General features: G+C 40.1%; 1 protein-coding gene across 1 annotated transcript; it reads right to left on the minus strand.

Moving 5' to 3' along the window:
• Nucleotides 1-261: 261 nt before the first annotated feature.
• Nucleotides 262-21,344, minus strand: LOC103763839 (uncharacterized protein F13E9.13, mitochondrial). Its single transcript, XM_018085936.3, is given in 7 exon segments — nt 262-1,138; nt 6,156-6,283; nt 8,349-8,499; nt 12,924-13,104; nt 19,899-19,981; nt 21,147-21,161; nt 21,164-21,344. Coding segments are annotated over 7 exon segments (930 nt in total). The 3' UTR covers nt 262-947.
• Between the last annotated feature and the right edge of the window lie 345 nt (nt 21,345-21,689).

Here is a 21,689-nt window from a genome sequence, read left to right on the forward strand (position 1 = left end):
GGAATCTCTTACAACATACCCAGTGACAGTGAGACTAATATTTTTCCTCTACATTTTACAGGAAAAATTAAAATCTGTGCTTGCCTGTCAGCTTTGGTAGAAAGGTTTCTATCATACTTATATCTCACGTATTGGAAGGAAGCTGGCAGTTTTTAACATCACTAATACTAGTCTGGAAAGGCACAAAGCTGGAGGCACTTGCTGAAAAATAATAAACTTTTATTAAAATTTCCAATTTTTCCAAAAACATTTTGACTAAATTCCAACTCCACTTAAAATATAATTAAATATTTACATTTATTCTCTAATAAGTATTGTAAGTAAATCAATATCCCAATTATCTTAAACTTCTGTGTTTCATACAATTACTTCACTTTTGTAATAAACGCACAATTTTAATGAAAAAATAATGATCTTGAACTTTAAAAGAGCCCTTCATTTGAAGAGATGAAAGTGCTGTACATCCATTCATTCATTATGTCTTACAGCCCCTGTGTGATGCAGGTACTATTATCGTTTTACAGATGGGGAAAACTGAAAGGCTAATTAACTTGTCCAATTTACAATACTTTTAGCTGTAAACTTAGTGCATCCTATTGTACTTAAAGGCAAAACAGAACTCAGCTCTCCTGTGATGAATATTTACTGTAAATTCTTAAACTCCACAGGCATTTCAGTTATAGGAGAGGACATATCACACAAGCCTTCAGGATTGGGTTTGCATTGGTGATGGCTTTGAGCACCACAGAAATGTGCTGCCTAGAAACAAACATCAGAGCACCAGTTCACTGCAAAGTGTCACCACGTTTCCCAGCTAGTTATGTTGATTATGTGCATTTTTATTTGATGTTATTCACCATTCAGCCACACATTTGTGCTTTAATTCTGTACAATGTACCGTACTGCATTTATACACACACACAAGCAAATACTGTTTACTGACAAGCTCATTCCCTCAGTGGACTTATGTGCTCCATAAATTTCTTTACTCGGTCAGGATCAACAGCATTTGCCCAATAACCTTCTTTCTTGAAATACGAACCAATTATTAGAGCATCTGCATCCAAGTAATTCCCCACATTCTCCAGAGTCACTCCAGACCCAATCAGCACAGGAATCTTCACAGCATGCTTAACCTCTGAAGAGAAGAAAACCAAAATTAGGGTTAAACCCTGTCTTCGAAACTCTGTCGATAAAGACTTTAATTTGCCTAGTTTTTCAACAAAAAAAAGGGATCAGCAAATTCATGATCACAGCATTTATTACTTTGCTACAGAATGAAACAAGTTCTCTGGAAAAAACACCTTTAGCTCTAAACAGGTGTTAAGAAAAAAAAAAATCTCACTTTTTACATTATGTTCTACGAAACACTTCATATATTTGCCTGTATGAAAAACAGCTGTGATCATACAGACACCAGTGACAGCTCCAACCAGTGTTCCAGAAATCAAAAGCCAGAAAGACAAGTGGTCTTTATCACTACTAGGAATGTCATGGAACAAAAAAGCCACTTATTTTTCCTTTATGCAGTGTTATTTAATTATCTGACCTTTTACCTAGCTCCAAAAGGAGAAACAGGAAAAAAAGAGGCTCAAAATATTATAGATTCACTTCATCTGTCAGGCAGAGGGGTGGATCTCAGCCCATGGTCCTGGTGAGCACGTTCACTGTGAAATGTGTGTGTTCTCACAGACCTGACTGAGCAGAAACTGCTCCATGGCTCAGTTACCAGAGTTCACATCTTTTGGAATAAAACCAAAAAGGGATGGTTGTTTTGAGCATGGAAAGGTTCCCCACAGATAAATGAAATGTTGTTACAGTATTTGCTGCAGAACTTGGGTCAGTACTAGCTTGAGGGGAGGGAAGCCCAGTTTAAGCATCCTTCTCATCCTCTCATTTCAAACTGACCATCCTAAGAGTCACTCATAGGGCTGGATGCTTCATGCCTTAGAGAAACGCTGTGAGGCATTATTTCTGACCGTTAAAAACATATAAATTGGCTTAATTGGTGATTATCTGATGGAAGGTGGTTATAGCTTGAGGTGACTAGAGGAAAGTACATATGCAATAAATAAAAGTCTGCTTCAAAACACTGCTTAAATGAAGTTTCATCAGAAGCCTAACTTATTAATTATGTTTCAGGAAAGACTAATTATTTATCACCTTCCTACTTCACTGAAGAAAGAGGATCAATTAAAATGCTCTTGAATCTCTTTTTAGGTAATATGCCCTACCATTTTTCCATCTAGGAACAATAACCCCTTCTTAAAAACATTTTTACACAAAAATGAAACCATTCCACACAGCCCTTCCTGAAAATGTAAAACAGATCAGATGGATCATGCTAATATGATTGAAACTTTAGTTATTTCTATGCATATTTGATATTCTTAGTCATTCTGCTTACAGCAACAAAACAATTCATTTTTAGTTATTTATAGCATGATTACTGATATCCCGTTCTAGAAAAATCAGATTTTTCTTTTGTATAATATCTTTATGCTCTTAGAAATATCCTATCTGCTTTATACTGACACCAATGCAAAATTAAGGTGCTACAACTGACCACAGATTTGTGCAGCAGTACTTCAGCCTATCCCCAGAGGAACTGGGCTTCAAGTCAATATTTGTTTTCGTGACAAGTGCGTAGGGCACATTAGCAGGTAGTGGATTCATAATTATTTCACATCAGCAGGAAAAACGAAGAGCCAAATAATTAAACAGAGCATGTTCACGTGGGTCTGAGGCAAAGACTCAGCCCCACTAGGCAAAGGGGAAAACCCAGTGAAACCTGAGACTGATCTGAAACTCTGAAACACCCCAAAGCTTTCCAAAGTAGCAAGGTATCCAACTGCTGCTGTGATCCACACGTGACACATGGAGTCCACACACATCTCCTGTGCTGGAGATTTATTCAGACTGACAACGTGAAGAACGGCAAAGGGAGCGCTCAGTGTGCAGCGAGACTGTGCTACCTCATTAGGAATGCTACAGATGCTACTTTTAAGTCCTTTCCAAGCACATCAAGCCTAAAGTTGATTAGTAGAAGGTGATTTGTCTATTGGCTGTGTTAATACAAACTCTAACCTGTAAAAGAAAATAAAGCAACAGCAGTGAGATGTGCCTTCGTATGGCAATGTTCAGTCACTGTCAAAATGTCTCTAAACACAGAGCTTTGCTTTAAATCTCTCAGCTTTCTTGGCGTTCTTTTTCTGTTGTTGTTTTTTTTTTTTTTGACACAGTGAGAAAAAGGAGACAATTTTGTGATGTTACAGTAACAAGACTGAAGTTTACACAACTCGCACGTTTCTCTGTTTCAATGGGCTGTAACTAGAGGGCACTGTGCTCTTTCTTGTGGCAGCACAGCTGCAGATAGGTCTTTAATAAAATCCAATGAAATAGTGCTTGGATGCAAAGCACAATGAAAGCATTTGAACTACGGTATGCACAAGTTTCATGAAATAAAGGCCAAATGCTTCTAGCTTGAAAACAATGACGAAGAGTGGCGTAAAAATAAGCACCACGGTGCCAATAACTTGCTCGACTACTCTTCTTTAACAGCTTTTTCATTGCAGTGATCACTGTACCATACACAACACTATGTTTATGGTAATGCTCCACTGTAACACATTTTTGGTTTTTAATTCAAAGGACTTGTTCTCTGCCATTAAATCTAGGGCTTAGAAAAAGTACTGATCACTCACGTCTCCTGTTTATCTCTGAGGGCACCACAAAGGCAGCAGCCTCTATTTTGACCATCAAAAGGTGAGAGGGTGAATCAGTCTTGATGCCCCTTTTATGAACAATAATTAAGGAGGTGACAGTCATAGCCAGCTGTTGGATTTCATTATGTACCTGTCTTCCACTGGTTACTCAGCTGAGGCACTTTGCTTTGTGCAAAGAGATAACTGAGCAGTCATTACACAAAGCTTTGGTCACTTAAAATACAGACTGAATGCAAAGCAGGTATTGCAGCAGTTATATCCAAAGGAAAAAAATCTGGTAGATTCACACACTCCAACCAAAGAACATTCCACAAGGCAGCAAACTGCAACAAACTTCTACAACCTCTTAAATGAAAAGATGGTTTGTTAATGAATTACAATTGAAAACGCTCAGCTATAATTCTTGCTCCTTAACAACATGAAGTCTGGTTTACAGACCTCATACTCCATGGACCACTGGTGCCCTGGAGCAAAGCCTGCCAGCCTCTGCAAGGAGAGGTGCTGGAAACTGCCAGCGAGAAAGCAGCGGCACAAAGTATGAGCAGAGTTCTCTGGCTTGACAGGGAAACACTCACTTCCCACAGCCCATCACAAGTCAGTCAACTCCACACAAAGACAAAACCACTTCTGTATTACTGCACAACAAAGCTGAAAAAAAAAAGACATGACAAAAATCTCATCTGTCTCTCGGTTCTGCTTTCAAGAGATGCTTTGCAGTGTGATGAAAGGTGCCCAATTGTGTATCACTGTAACACAGCACTTCCAGGGCTGCATAAATTCGTGAAATGCAAAATTTCACTCACATCAACACCAACTTTGTAGCGTGTAGATCTGATCCCTTTTAAGAATCTCCTGACATAGATATGCCTAATTTGTCATTTCCTTATACTGTGGAATATTGATTTTTAAGTTATTCTCTTAACTGTTTTAAGAAAACATCCTTCTCATGAGAGGGCCTGCTAACATCCAAAAGGCTGTGATCTAAATAAAATAAACCCACGATCTGCAGACTCTTGCTTTCATAACACAAATCCAAACACAAAATTAATGTGTACTTCATTACAGCTGCCAACTCTGATTCATTTTGTTCTTTGGATCCAGAAGGAGAACAAGACAGAGACTGACATGTTTGTTCACATGAAAGAAAAGCAGAAGCCATGGTACTGTCTGGTTGAAAGTTCTGTGACAAAAAACCTCTGGGCCTACAGGTCAGGTTTTGCTCTGTGATGCAGGAAATCAGTGGAGGTTGCACATACACATGTGAAAGCAGAATTTAACCTAGGATTTTGCCCAAAGACTTATCAAATCCTTTTTAAAAATTATTTAATCTGCATTAATACATTAACTGCAGGCAGGTCTGGAGTTCTAGATTAAGGAAATTTTGCAGTCTCTAAAGGATGCTTAGCTTTCATCATCACCTGTTCAATGTATCAACATTCATTTTAAATGCTCTTAAGCATGTATGATAGATATTAAACCCTGAAAACACTGAATGATTTCATGCTTGAGGTCCAGGTTATCTATGGCAAATAAAGTAAGTTTTTCATGCTGATCTGTTAACAAAAATTGAATACAATACACGGCACTGGAACTTCAAAAGTTTCTGTGTTAAAGCATGTCAGAAAGAGTAAAACCTTAAAAATAGACATTCTATTTTATGTAGTGAGACATTCAAATTCAAGCCATTAATCTAAATTAAAATTAGTGATGAAAATTAAATGTCCCCATGATGGAACTTTAATTCTAGCATGGGAGCGATACAGTTTCATAAAGACAGCCCAAACTTATGCCAATATAAAAATATGAAGAATCATAGCACTTCTGCAAAGGTCAGAACTCATAGGTCAAATGAGTCTCCCTTGATAAGAAGTCCACACCACTTAAAAATTATTTTGATGTTAATATCCTCTATCTACCAATGAACTTGTCTTCTTTCTGAAAATCTTCCAAGCAGTACTTTCCCTGGTATTACTGTTTGGAATGCTGCCTTATCAAAATGCCCCTTTCCTTGCAGGACTTTCATTTTCACTGTGAAAGGTTAAAATGCTCACCTCTTCAATGGAAAGATTCATAGTTAGTTAGATTCCTAACAAAGCTATAAAGTAGCTTTTTCTTCTATTAAGACCTTTTAGGAATTAAATAGCGATTTTTATTTTGTTCATTTAAGCTTCAGCATCACACAAAAGCTTGAAATAACTGTCATTTTTGTCCTGCCAAACCACTGTTTAGAAAGATACCACAGCCAATCTGAATTGAACAGCAGCTCAAACTGTGTAAAACCAAACCCCATGGTGAAGAGTTTCTTCTCGTTCCCCTTTTTCAACTCCCCTCTTAAGGAACGTGCAGGTTTCCCCTTAGGTGAATATCTGGATTTCTACATGAATTCAGAGTTCAGTGCCTGCTGGGCAGGCTTTGTGTGCCATCCCTCACCTCGCAGCTCCCGGGGATCCGCAGGCAGGGCCGTGGCTGTGCCGGTCAGCACCACCCCATCGGCCAGGAAGAGCTGGGCAGCCTCGGCCGTCTGGGCCACGCCAACATCGGCCGTCAGGGCGTGGGCACTGCAAGAGCAGGACCTGGTTACTGTCAGCACACTCCTGTTACACACACCCTGCAGCATGGACTGTGATCCCAACAGAACAACCAAAGGCAGGCTTTGCGAGCGAGGGCAAGTGTCCTGGTTTAAACTGGGAAGAAACATCACAATCCAAGCAAGAGTTAAAAAAACCAACCTCAACAACCATTTCCATCAGGGAAGCAGAACTGATGGGCCTGTTGCTCCGGGTCTCCTGCCTCTAAAGAGTGATTGCTGAGTGTGAGCCACCAAGTGTCAATTGAGACGGCTGCTTACACTTCGAGCACCTGTGTTTCAGAAATGTTGAGCACACAGAGCTCTCTGACTTCAAGTGGGAGCTGTGGTTGTTCATTCATAAATCAGATCCTGCTGCCTAGAACAGAATCAACAGCCTCCACGTCATTGCACAAGTCCAACTAACTGAAAGTATAGTTATTACCTATGATATAATCACAGGAATCATCTTACACAGCAATTACAAGCATCAATTACCTGCAACCCAGCTGTTCAACAGCAGGCTTTGATGTATGGGTGACACACTTTGAAACCTATAGCAATAGCAGCTATTAATTTAAACCGTCCTAAACTTGGAAAGAATTCCAGCCATTGCTGGTTCAACATCTGACTGTTGTTTCTGTATTTCCATCTAAATAGAAAACAACAGCTATGGCCAACATGTTGCACTGCTGAGTGGTGAAGGCACCAACCTCCTCATGGATCAGTCTGTATGGACAACACTTGGGAGAGGGCATGGTCTGGCCATATTCAAAGGTAGCACATGTGCCAGTGTATGGAAAAGGAAGTAATTCCCTTTCTGCAGCTGGAGAAAGGCAGGCCTAAGTACCTAACACATACAGTGCCACTGAAAAAGGGCTGAAGAGTAGTTGGCATCCTAAAACTCACACATGGAAAGTGGCTGCAACACAGCAAACAGACTACAAAAATAGTCTGTCCTCATTTAAAGAACAGGAGCATAGCAGCTCTCAGTGGCAGGTGTATTTTTCTACATTAAAAACCTCAACCAACAACATTTTCTTCTGAGCTTATGAATCTGCCAGAAACAGGAACCTCTTCCTTCCTTAAAAAGCACACCCTTTGAACAGTGGGAAGTATAATCCAAATATCAATTCACCAGTTGTCAAGACTAAAAAAAAAAAAAGTGATATGATGAAATCAATTTCTTTTACAGAAAAGTCTAATGAAATGTATTTTATTTATATATATCAAAAATCATTAGAAAGAAAACACCCCAAAAGTACCTGAAAAGCTTAATTTGACCACACTGCTTGTTTACTTTCTATTTTGAAATTTATTACTTGCTTATTATATATTTAAGATCTTCCAGACTTGGCTATTCTCATGATTACTCACATAATACACACAAACATTTTAATTAGGTTATTTAGCATGTATAATACATAGCACTTGAGCAGTTCTTCTGGGAAAAAAACACAAAGAGTGACATCTAAATTGCTGAAAGTACCATGTGACAGGTAAGATAAAGTAGCAGTAGAAAAGAAACTGGATTCGTTTGTCATAAGTTCCTTCTGTTTGATAACCACAGAACATAACCTGTACATAGACAGCACTGATTTAAGTAGAAGAAATCAGTATTATTGGCAGGAAAGAAAAGAAAGATTTTTAAAATGCCAAAATATTATGATTTGGATGCTTTTATATGGCACCTGCTTACATGACTAGAAAATAACCTTAGATACATAACCTCCAGAAACAAAATTTCTTTACACATAATAGGCATATACACAAGTGTATAAAATCTCACTCAATACCAGATGCAAGACTTTTACAGTCTGCATTTTTAAATCCTAGAGGTTAAACAACTATGAACTTCACAGATAGACCAACCAGCAACTTACAGGTAAAAAATTTATTTTTAAATGTATCCCTTAACAGCACTGCAAGACCTTGCTTAAATAATAAACTCCCTATATCATTAATGGCCCTGACACTAAATTTGCACTAATAATCAGAAAACGGGGAAAAATATCACAATTATATTCATATTTATGAAAAATATTGCTTATATTTACCTATGTTTCTTTTTAATATCGGCAAAAATCTGAATGTTCTCTGCTCCAACTTGTTTTCTGTATCGTAGCAGGTCACCTGCACAGGCATTTATAATCCCTTCATCAGCCACATGAGAAAACACAAACCCTTCAGCCCGGATAAAATCAAGACCTGAAAACAATCAGAAGCAGTATTTTAAAGACTGGAAAACAGAAATACTAAATCCTCCACCTTACTGCCCTTCTTATTTGATCCCAGCACAAGCTCCTCCATATGTCCTAGGACTAACCAATGTCGCTTTTCCACAAATTTAAGTTTTACGTGCTTTATTTTCACCCATATTCTGACCTCTTTCCATCTTACTACTTTTAGCTCCGATCTCTCCAATAGAGCCTACCAATTTTCTGTCTATCCCCATGGTTCCCTTCTTTCTCAGCCCCTCAGTTTGTTCCTGTGTGGCTCAGAAAAGGCAGCTGCACACCCTGCCCTGCCTCTTGCCCTGACGTGGGCACACGCTGACAGAGGAGCAGGTAGGTCAAAACACGGCTCCTTTGTCCTTTTCTCTCCAAAAAGGGTCATTAACTTGCATCTCTTCCCTCTTTCAAGAAACTCTTTCATTGTATTACGTCTTTCCCAACATTTACCCCCCTGTTAAATGTGCCTCAAGTTGGCCATCAGGTGAAAAACCATCAAGGACACGGACACAGAGGAATAGCACTGTCATCTTTCTTTACAAAATCAGGCATGGAAACACAGCCTGAAACACAACCCATCTGACTCCATCTCGGTGTAGCATGTTTTCTACACAGCACCACATCAATAAATTACTTGTAGAGCTGTGCCAAAGGTACGAAAAAAGGTAAGGTTTGGGAAGAGCAAAACGTTTTCCACTGTACTCCAAACTTACCCTGATCACCAATTCCACCATGTCTCAGCAGCACAGCTTCCACCATATTCATTAATGTTTTGCACTAGGAAGGTTTTGTGGGGTAGATATTTAAGAGGAAGATTACAAATAATAATTATTTCACCCAGGCCATTCATTGACTATCAGGGACCCCTCCCACAGCCTTGAAATATCCATGTTGTAATACTGAAGCCTTGGACCACAATGTAATAAGCCTGCAGTTGTAAGGCACAAGATTGAATCCTGATTCCCTTATTCCACTTCCCTCTTCTCCCAAGTCTTTCATAGCACTGAAGTTTATTTCACCTGTCACTTAACATCTGCACAGAAGCTCTGCACTCATCTTGTGCAGTTTTGCTGTTATTCCAGTTTGCTTTAGAGGGCTCTTCCAAGCCCTTCTGAAGCTCTGCTGCTGCTCCAGCTTTGGAATCAGCTGCACGTTTAATTAGAGCTGACATCATACCAAGGAAAGCAATGCATGTGGAAGCAGCTATCGAGAATGCAGTCCCACCCACCAGAGAACTGCTTAGGCAACAGAGGCATCACCCTAGCATATTTCACATACAAACAGAAATGATCTCGAAAATGTATTTACCAAATGACAAGGTGCCTGTTTATTTTAAAATTTCAGTTTCACTCCCAAAGCCCTGAAGTTGCAGAAACAGAAGCTTATGCCTGATAGAGAAGAGCCTGTATTGCTTAGCAACACAGACTCCAGCTAACAAGAAACATCACAGATGGATGCCAAATGAAATGCAAGCTGTCCTGTGCCTTGAGATTAGTGGCTGAAAAGCGTGGAATAGTCTCAGGATCCAAAGTCAAGAGTGTGCCACAAGTACAGCTACAGGTGTTTGTAGACACTGGGTAATAAACACACTGCAAACAGCCTTATTGAGACTTCTGCATCTGGGAACAAAACCTACAGATTCTACTACAACACCCAAGCTTACAGAACAATTCAGAGTTAAGTAAGAAAAAATATTTCTCTAATCATAAGACTATTGAAGGGTCTAGAGACATGTTACACTTTCACAGCAATCAATGTTTAACTCAAGACAGGAGCTATTCACTAAGTAATTTCATTTATTAAGGTCACTGCTTACATGTTTGTTGACACTTGGTTTGTGTTTCCTTAATGTAGTAATTTAAGACTTTTTGCTGAACATTAGTATGGTACTTAGTTTAACAAGGCTGCACTCTTGATCTGGGTTTTTAGAGGCCATGAAAATACAAATTTTAACCAAGTGTAATAGGTGCAGGCACCATATCATTATCCTTCTGTTTTATGAAGCCATAATCAGATTCCACTAATGAATTCATTTTTACGCTCATAAAGTTGTGAGAATGATACTACTGCTTACTTTCACATTTGGCAAGCTGAAAAGTAATAGCTGCTGAATAGTTACTAGGCAGTCCCATTTCTGACTTATATGGAACAAAACATTTTGTAGTCTCACTGGAAAACAAGAGCAGGAAGTTTCCAATGAAACCTAATAAACAGAATTTTAAGATTATGTTAAGAACATGGAATCAAGTAACCAGCCACAGCAAAGCCTGCTCAAAGAACTTGAGCTTATGTCTTCCTCAAAAGTGAATCCCCCACTATTCTCCTACCATTGCCCCACACCTTTGCTGAAGCACCCAGCACAAACACAATTTTGCTGGCATTCCATTCTTTAATGCCTAATTGAATAAATAAATGTTTCCTAAAGAATCAAATTAAATGAAAAAAAAGAAAATCCCTACCTCCTCAGATGCCTCATCCCCTGATTTATTACTGTTATTTTCAGATCTATCTGCCAAGCTGCTGGGAAAATTCAGTAATTTCATCTGTTACTATTTGGCTACCCACAACACATTTATTAGCACAACCACATGTTGCTGAAGTTGAGCTTCTAGTCACACTGTAAACCTGCTGATTTTCTCCTGCCCTTTACAAAATAAAATCATTACCTTCTCCTAGAGACCATTTATAAATTCCCTGTGTGGTTCTCTTCAGGGTGGTTATTTCTACCAAAGACAGGAATTTCCACAGGGAAAATGAAATGACTGCATAGTAGTCATAGTACAAGATGCTAAATTTTTTAGCTAAAACACCTTTAGCAAGTTATTTTTGTAGTGAAAGCACCCAGGACTTGCTTTATTAATATCCACTTATTAAAATTGTATTGATACTAAAGTCACTACTAGGTTCCTACAGAAAAACTACTCAGAGATTTGCTGCCTACAAAGTAGCACTCACTTTACTATGATTTTGCTTAAAGTGATTTTTTCTTTTTTTTTTGCTTTCCTGTTCAGTGAACTTGAGACAATCATTTTTAGAGAAGTGCAATGAAATGCATTAAACACAGGCCCTTCCTGGCTGGTGTTCTCCAGTTACAGAGCAAATAGTGCAGAACAGTAGTAGAGCTGAGCAAAACTCAAGCCCTCCAGGAATTCTCTCCCTCATTAATAATTGCTGAGAAGAGAAGTGCATTGTTCCTGCACTATATCCCTTATTTAATGATGATTTTTGCTCCTCAAAGGATGCATAACTCGTTAACAATCTGACCATTGCTTTTAAAAATAAGGTGTGTACTATTTTTGCAAACACATATGTCCCTCAAGTATCCTACATGAATGCAATCTCCAAAACAAACTGGATTCTGTTAGCGTTTTTATTTTAGGTTTTCATACAGGTTCTGCTGCAGCAGTAAAAATCAGGTTTTGTCAGTTTGTCAAGTGGCTTTGAAAATGGCAACTTCCGATTTCAGAGCACACAAAACAAATCTGAGACCAAAACACATCTACTAACAAGAATGTAAACCTTTCAGAATATATTCGGCATAATTAAAACTGTCACTGCAGGTAGGTTACCCTATATTATTTTACCTGAAGTGTGGTTTTCAGTTAACACCAGCATCTTCTGCCTGGCTCTATAAAATTTTTACATTCAAAAATGTGCATCCTTACTGCAATCACATAAGCAATTTGGGCAAAAAACATGCATTAACCCTCAATTTATGAATTTAGGAAGTACAAGCTTTCCACATTAAGCCAACCCCCATCTTTACATCACGGAATGTTACATATGAAAACCTAAAATTACTTCAGTAAGCAGTAGGAGCAGAAAGGTTAGCAAGTCTAGGATTCATGCAATAAAGACAGATTAATTTATATTTAATTCCCCCAAACGCAATTTAAGTAGTTTGGTTATCTGTACATTCATTATTTGTTATTATATAAAAAGCTTAATTCCATCCATTCATTAAAGGAGACAATGAAAACTTAGTTTTAATGGATAACAGTAGTAGCAACAACATATTAGATGATGAAACAGGATGCTTAACCACAGTGGGTTAAACTGATCCTCAAATACAATTTGAGTGAAGTAAATAGAGTTACACCAAAGGTAGCTTTTAGACACGAGTAGGTTTAAACCAATCACTACATTTAGACAGGTTTCACCTAGAAAGCTGCTGCAGCGGCCTTGGGATTTTCAGCTGCCTCCAACTGAAGCGGTGTACAAGTATCATCTATTACAATCAAGCAGGCATCTTCCTCAAAAATCTAATTTCTGCCTTTTCAGGGTACAGTGAGCTTTTCATGTCTCATTTTTCATGGTATCTATGTTAGCACAATGCGCAATTTGCGGAGAGTAAATGCCATGGCAAACAGCAGTAATAACTGATGAGTCATTTCTATTTACCTGCAGCCAGAGCCACTGCCATTGCCTGCTGGTTTGCAGCACTCAGGACCTGGACACCCAGTGGGAGAAGGGGGCAGCTCTGTCTCACTGCAGCACCAACCACTGTCATTGCAGCCGTGACCTCTGGCCCAGGACACACCGTGTACGGGAGGTCGTGCATGTTTTCCACTATCAAGCCATCCTGGGGAGATTGTTATACAAAAGTACGATCACACCGTGCAAAAAGGGACTTCAAACACGTGGCTAGTTTACCCTCACCCTGTTTTGCATGAAGAGACACGCGAGTTTAAGGGTTTCCCTTCAAAGGCAGGACTATCCGCAGTAAATTGTGTTGATGCGTTTGATGCACACGACCACTCACAGAAGTGCTTTCATCGACAGCACGGTATTCACAGGGAAATCATGAGGAGAAATAAATGGGGTTTTAATTATGCATTCATCAATTTGGTTTCCTTTGATCCATCCTAAAATGTGAACTACGGGCAAATGAGTTGAATCTTATACTTCATTAAAAATAGTGTAAAGTCAAATTTCAGTTATCCAAGGGGAATACAGGATATTGAGTATATTTGGATAACGGAGGATTTGGAGATAATCAGGGCAATTTTCAATTCAATTAATGTCAGAAAATAAGTGTTATTTTGGATAAATAAAGGAATTTTTTGTTTATTGTGTGTATTTGTAGTGCATCTAATACCGTAGTATTAACTATTGATATTTCTCCCATTCCATATTCAGAATTACTGGAAAAAAGATATTGCTATTTATTATCTATTAGACCTCTCCTTCCACATGGACATACTCTCAGCAAACACTGGAGTGATGATAAAATACTCTGCTAATACAATTTATGCAATTTATTGAAAATCTTTGTACATTACCTGCTACCATGCACTTTTCCAATCATTGTATTCCAGAAAGTTTGCAACAACAAGTCACATATAATTTTGTCAAGGACTAATAACAAAAGTAAAAATATAGTCTTGAAACATATTCCAGGACTGATATTTTGCACTTGCAGTGAGAATATTAAAAGAAACTAGATATTTGTCATGAGCTTCATTCTAAAAATTCAAAATTTTAAATGACAAACTAACTGCACACATAGAAAATAAATTCTGCTCTCTGGAATCTTATTACACATCTTAATCCTTTAAAATGAGAGTTTTACATTTCAAAGATACTGTAACTGAAACAGAATAGAAAAAAAAAACATTTGAGGGGCGGGGAGGGAATACAACTAGAGATTAAACATAGTATCTTGGTTAATAATAACACAGAATGAGGAAGAGGAAACAAAATAAAAATATTTCCTTTTTGGTAAACTTTCATATGTAATGCTTCTCTAATCTTTGTTGTAGTGTAGAAGCCCTTTTGGCAGGTAAGACAGTATATAAAATACAGTCAGCATTTAATGGCTGAATTACAGGCTGAGCCACAGACATCATAAATGAACACCTAACACAGAGGATGAGGAGAACTGAGAATGGACATAATCTGATGAAACAACATGGTCAGCCCAAGCACATGACACACATATGTTCAGTGCACCAGGGCACAGCTGCCTTTACCAAATTACTTACAGCTGAATATTTAAACACACAAAACACATGCTACCTAAAAAACAAAGGGACACAACCTATTAATGGGCAAGGTGACCTGCTATGATGAGCACTTCACATTAGACCTATGCACTATTTGGTGCTTCATCAACATATTTAATTACATAATTCCAGTCCAAAAAAACCCCTGAATTAGGAAAAGCAGATATGACAACCAACCAAAATATCTGTCCTTGACTTTTTCCTATGTCCAATTCAATATGTAACACCCACACTTCTGTACCTGTGATGGGAGGTAGCCATGTGACAGAGATGACAACCTGCCCTAAGAAAACCCACAAAAATTGGAAGAAAATTGGAAGAAAAAAAAAAAAGGACCAATTTTTATTCAGTTTGTCTAGGCTGAAGTCAGGGCTGTTCCAACCAAACTGAACTGACCAAATGGTCGTACCTCAGGAACAACTACAGAATCCTTTGTGTACTAACAGAAAGAGAAATCCCATGGTCTTTTGCCCTCTCTACATATAAATAATCAGGTCAGGCTGAGCAAGAATAGAAAGTTGGTCAGTAGTTGAATGTGGCAAAAGGCTTAATGCAGAACTATAATATTTTAACAAAACAAATTCAAAAAATGCAATGAACCATCAAACACAGGTAATTCCTTGAGACCACAAAATCTGGAAGCCTTCGGCTTAAGAATGATCTACTTGGCAGACTTCACCAAAATCTGGTTATCTGGGAAACTCCAAGCTTATCATGAGGGCCAGGAGCTAGGATCTGCCAAACAGAAGCCTCAGGCTTTCAGGCAGCCAAGAATCCACCTCAACAGGACATATAAGAAGAAAGGTGACTGGGAATGGGACTTCAAATGTTCAGCTCCCAAAGAGCCACATAGCAGCCAAAAAAGCAAGAGAATGGGCTGGCAGAATTCCATAGCAATTCCACAGTGAAACTGAGCTTTCTGGGAGTTGCTACTGCTTTGATAGTTCAGGATTTGCACAAAGCAAATTATTCCATTAGATACGTTAACAAATTAATTCATTTAATAAATTATAAAAAACCTAGCCATAGCACTATGCATAACAAGTATCTGATTGAATTCCAGCTCAAAATGCAGGCATATGGGAGGATTCCAAAATTTCTCTCTTCTGCCTCAAACTTACTATCTTCACTTTTCAGCAACTGTCTCTTCCTATGGCTTGAAGGTCTACTATTACAGTGAATATTTTTGGTAGTACTTTAGTAATGTATTATTCTTTTAGTACCATCCAATAGACTACATTCTTTTGCATAGTCTGTTTTGTTTAATAAAAAAAAGAACAACATATGTTCTGCAATACAGAAAGCTGAATTACAGAGGCATTAAGTCAAAGCTTTCTTTTACATTTTATATAAAAATATAACACCACAGATTTCTGTGTTTACTGAATTGATATGTATATAAGACAGACTTCTGTACTATCAGACAGTTAATTAAAATGGGGAGAAAAAAACAGTTATGCTAAATTAAAGTTCTTGGAACTTAAGCTTATAGTTTAGAAGTCTGTGGAAACAGCTACTGCATTATAACCTCCAAAGTAGAATTTATTTAGATAGTATGAGACAAAACTCTAGCAAATACCTTTTGTGCTCCTTTTCCATTCAATATTAAGATAACTTAAGTGTTGCTTATATGTAATAACATTATTATAAGTAATTCTCAAACAATATGTTTTCTTTTTAGGTTGAATTACTTCTGAAGTGCTACATATGTGTGAAGAGCCCTTTGCATCACAGTCAGCGACTGAAAAATAGGTCATCTAAATAGCTCTCTGATTATATAGAGAAATAATTTCCTTAGCTTTATTCCACTTACAGAAACAACCTCTTAAAACACTTCAGCCCCACAGGCACCACAGAAGAAAAGCCTCAAAAATAGCCACAACATTATAAACCACAACAGATGCAATAGTTGTACAAGTTTTAACTCAGCATAGACTTAACATAACTTTTCCCCAGGGAAACTTTAACCCCAGTGTTTCCCCCCAAAATAAGGGTTTTACCTGCAAACGTGCACACCAACACACACCTTCACAAGCTCAGCAGTCCTACTCCATCCCTACTCCGTCCTGCAGGAAGGAGAGGGGGAGTTTGCACCACACCTCTTATTCTACAGGCTCAGGTGTGTAATAAGGCTGTTACAACTTTTCCCCCACCACACACACGTGCCCCTTATAAAGGCAATCAAGTGCCTTTGCAGAGCATTTAATTGCTGTATCTAAGCACAGCTTCCCAACAATTCCTTTAAAAACTCACCTCCAGAGCAGATCACTGCCTTAACAGAGGTAACTATCTTATGTTCTCCTACACATACCATAGGAGGCAGCTGTGAGGAGGTTTGTCTGCTGTTTTATTTTACTGTAATATAGTTAAGATTTGAAATGTTCACCTCTGTAATCCAAGTGATAACTACCTATATTCTTCCATACAGGAATACTAGTTTATTCTGTCTCGACTGTTATTAAATTCTAAGCATTTTGAATTCCACTTATCACTGTAGTTATAAGAGTAACAGGCTTAAAACTCTTCATTTTTAAAAAAAAATATCAATGTAAAACATATACTGGTAACTGTTTTTAATGTCAGCTACTCAAGTAGCTACAGTTAGGAAACAGCAACCTGTAGTCAAATAATCTTTATCACTGAAATCAGAGGCAACTTGTGCTCTATTTTCTGGCTAGAAAGCAAGTGCCAGGCAGGCTGAATGGAATTAATAAAAGTTAACTTGAATATATACTGTGCATCTTTCTTAAACAAAAGCATGTACAAATTGGAGGGATTATAATGCCCCATACTCTGCTGCTTACAAAATTTTGTCTAGGGAATTTCATTGTTTAGCAACACAGAAGTACAAAGCATATACATTTTGAGCACAGATGGCTTCCTAACTGAGCACTCACTTGTTTTCATTACTGTGCTCTAATATCACAAATCTTCCATATTTATTATGTTAAGCTGCTAATGTGTCAGACAAGTCACCTTCCTCTGAATATACCAGGATTTACTTCCAAGTGCAATGCATATGGAGTGAGCAAGACCACATACTTCCTTTTTCCATGTTAACAGCAATTCAAGCAACTTAAGACAATATGTAAATATCTAATAGCAGCAAATGGTTATGTATCTTCTTAAAGGCTACTGTAGGCAGCATTTGGAAACACTGTCAGTAGAAACATCCATGGAAAAAAAACCCTTTAAGTTTTTCTAGCTCTTCTTCCACAAGAAAAACAGACAGCTTAAGAGTTCATTTGGAATACTGAGCAAGAAACACAAATATATTCTCACTAGGAAAGCAGGACAGTTTGGAAGAGTGGTGATCTCTGTGCAAAAGCTGGGAAGGTCCTGAAATATTTATCATGAAAACTCGCATTTCTCTTAAAGTACCAGAAAAACTAAAGAAGTGAATTGCAGAAAGCATTAGGCAACCATACTGAACTTACAGAAGCTCCCCTGATTATCTCTGACATTTATAGCATTAATAAAGGATTTGTTTGTTATGTTGCCGTAACACTATTCTGTATAGACCTTTAGAATGAAGATTGCTGTGGAATGCATAGTGCCTTTTACAGGAAATAAACTTAAGCATAACTCTAAGCCCTGAGTTTGTCCAAATGTGTAGAGAAATGACTGCATTCACCTCATCTGACAGGTAGGTTTAAAAATATATTTAAGTTCAAAGGATTGCCCAATTTATTACAACTGTTGAAAAGACGAAGTTTAAAAGCCAAAGTAAAGTTTTGTGTTAGTACTGTTTTTAAAGCTTGTCTTAAAGCTGCTCCAGCTTTGTGCAGGCCAACAGTGTAAGTGACTGCTTCTGTACCCTCCCTCACCTTCGGGTACACGTGGTGTCTTCCCCTTGCTGCTCCAGGATTCAATGTGTAATTATTACATAAGGGAAATGGGTAAACAGGCAGTGGAATGTGGGGCAATGGCTTTATGAGCTATAGATTACTTGTGCAACCACTTCTTCTGACACAGGAAGACAGAGACTAGTATTCGCCACTCTTCTGACGTAGATCAAATCACATTGTACCTCATGGTGATACTGTAACAACAAAATATGAAGTGACAGTACAGAAAACGGAGCTATTTCACACCTGTTCTTTCAGCTGGCATGAAAAGGAAGAAAACTTACTCACTCTGTTCAACTTGCAGTTAAAGACTATTCTAACTGGGTGGACATCTTGCATGTGCTCATCTGGTTCACAGGCACTGAAGCCCACCTATGTAAAACATCATTCTACCGGAAAGCTGCTTGTCCTTTCAAAACAATTCTATTCTCAGCATTCTTGCCTAATTTAGCCTTACTAAGTGCTCTGCCCATAACCTACTTTGTGTGACTTGTCTTGCATTTTGACCTGGGTCTTTTATAATTTAGACTAAGCTCTTGCCTTCAATTTTGTTCCCTCTGTAAAGTATCACTCTAGTGATACATTAAACTGTTTCAACTTGCCTGTTATTGAAGTTTTGCTGAAAACAGCAGCGACTGCTTGTTCACTTAAGACATTTTCAATCTTGTACACCACCATAAAATGTTCACAATGCTGTGAGCAGGTCAAAGAAAAAGCACATCAACACCCCTAGACAAGGTGTAATGAAATGTTTAAAACATATCTGACCTTTCAAAAGGACACACACCCTGTTAAAATCTACTGACCTATGAAGATTACTATAGCACTTAAAGGTCCAACAGCAATTCTGCCTCTTCTTGCCTCTAGCTGAGACTGGCCTTTCAGGCCTTCTCCTCTGGATGTGCAAAACAGAGGTATATTTGCTGCTGGGGGCCTGAAGAGTTAAAGAGGGCTGAGAAGGGCCTAAGCTTTACCTTTTTAGTCCCTGAATTATCTGTGCTGTTTTGGTACAGACACAAAGGTGGGGTGATCCTGCACCCTGCAGGTGCCTGAGCTATGGATGCAGTGTATCACCTGTGCACATGGCAATCCTCCAGGACTCCCTGAAACCAGAGTGCTGTACAGACCCAAAAATACAGTTGCTTGTCAGACTGGATGGATGAAGCATTCTACAGCCTAGAATGCCACCAACAATCCATGCTGCAGCCCACTTTCCTTTTTTTTCTTCTTACCCCTTCAATGGACTTGACTCTTAGAAGTTGACAGTCATCCAACTTGAATTGTACAATTTGAATCTAAACTTTTTAAATTATTTTGGGTGCAAGTGATGCTTATGTTACAGTTTTCTTTGTAATCTGGAAGGCCTACTTACTGTGTTGAAATAAAAGATGTGTATTTAAACATCTCCCTAAACTGTGTGGTTTAGGATGCTTTTGATGAAGTACAGGACCAATTAAAAATATTGGCTATGCAGAAGTGGTTTTGTTCAATGGCTGCCACAGGAAGAAAGAAACAAAACTTACAATTCCAGCATCCCTGTAAGCTTCTGCTTCTTGACAAGCTTGATCAATGATCTGGGTCAGTGGAAGAGAACTTCTTGGTGTCCCTGCAAGAATAACACTGCATACTCAAGGGCACAAATCAAACACATGGGCAGGGACAGCTCTTGGGTAGGACAGCTACAGGGACTGGCAGGCTGAAATAGGGAGATACAGAGTAAACTTGCTAAAAGGCTGCTCTGTCTCCTTGTGACACACCTTAGTGACTTCTCTTTCCTTAGCTGAACTTGGCACATCTGCTGTAACCATTTAGCTCCTAAATCTAATTCATAAACTTGAGGAACGTCTGCTATAATCCCTTACTGCACCAGCTCTGCTCTTAGCTTGCTATTCCTGCACTTATTATAATTTATCCTGCATTAATGATGTTCTGGACAGTACAACCTATGGGCAAGACCAACCCCTAGGTCTGCAGAATACCTGTGCTAAACACCAGTGAGTTTAAAATCAGTTAAAGCTATCTTGAATCTGCAAGGCAGATCGTATCTGACCTTCAGCATTAACTGTTCCATAGCAGAAATGAACACACATGGATTTTGTTGGAGTTCCATGAGTTTCCGTTAAGATCAACTCCAAAGTAGCTTCTGATATTTAGGCTCCTAAATCAGGCAGTGAGAGTCTGAAATGGGGGCTGTGCTGAGCCCTCTGACAGCTTTGTTAGATTTCACAGCACGGGGAAAGCTGGACAGTGCCTGGGGGCTGCTGCTGGGAAAACGTGGAGCAGGGTGAGCTCTGGGCACCAGCCCGTCAAGGTTGCTGTGATCAGCTCCGCTCCCCCTGAGTCCTTGGAAAGGGGGACGAGAAGGCCAGGCTGGCAAAGACCTGCCTGCTGTCCGAGCTTCCCACTGTGGCAGCTCTATCCAACCTGTACCCTGTCCTAATGCTTATTCGTGCAATTCTCTAACCACTGCTTCTTAAAACACTGAGCTCATCAACACCAAACCTTTGTTTTCTCAGCCTGGCTCCTTACGGGGAACCGTCTCCTGCCTTCTTTTGCCTCTGAAACGGGGAGGTGCCCAAACTTAGGGCACTTCACGAGCGGCCCGTGGCGGCGGCTGAAGGGACTGAAGAGGCTCCCAGCGGCGCGGGCTTTACTCGGGGAGGCCGCAGCCGGGCCAAGGGGCGACATCGGCGAGTGGGGACCCGGTCCTGGTCCCGCTTTCGGCGTCCGGGTGCGGATCCCGCCGGCCGTTGCGCCCGCCACGCGCTTACCTGGCAGCGCTCCACGTGCACCATCCCAATGACCGCCGCCTTCAGCCGCCCGAAACAGCGCGGGCCGCCGCACGATCTGCGGGGAGGGGAAGGAGGGCGTGAGCGGAGCGGGGCGGGGCCGGGACCGGGGTCGGGATTGGGATCAGGATCGGGACTGGGATCCCGGTCTTCCGTCCCGCTACGCCTACCCACGGACATGTCCCCCACCGTGCCGCGCTCTCCGCTCCGGGTGCGGCGGTCGTGGCCCCGCCCCCTTGCCCGCCCCTTTCCGACACAGCCCCGCCCCCTCGTTCCTTATCCCCGCTCCTTTCTCCCCGGCCTCGCCCCTCTCGTTCTTGGCCCCGCCCCTTTGGGCCGCGGCCCCGCCCCTCAGCCCCGCAGCGCGGGCCCGCGCCCGCTCCCGGCGCGCAGAGCGGCCCCGCCCCGCTCGTCCCCGCGCGCGGGGCCACTGTGCGCGGGGGGGGGGCGGACCCCGCCGCCGCCGCCCGCGCGTTTAAATGTCCCGCCGGGCGCGGCGGGCGCGCGCTGCGCGCACGGGAGCGG

The sequence above is a fragment of the Manacus vitellinus genome, unplaced genomic scaffold, assembly GCF_001715985.3.
Source record: "Manacus vitellinus isolate BGI_N305 unplaced genomic scaffold, ASM171598v3 scaffold_10_pilon, whole genome shotgun sequence".
NCBI classification, from domain to species: domain Eukaryota; kingdom Metazoa; phylum Chordata; class Aves; order Passeriformes; family Pipridae; genus Manacus; species Manacus vitellinus.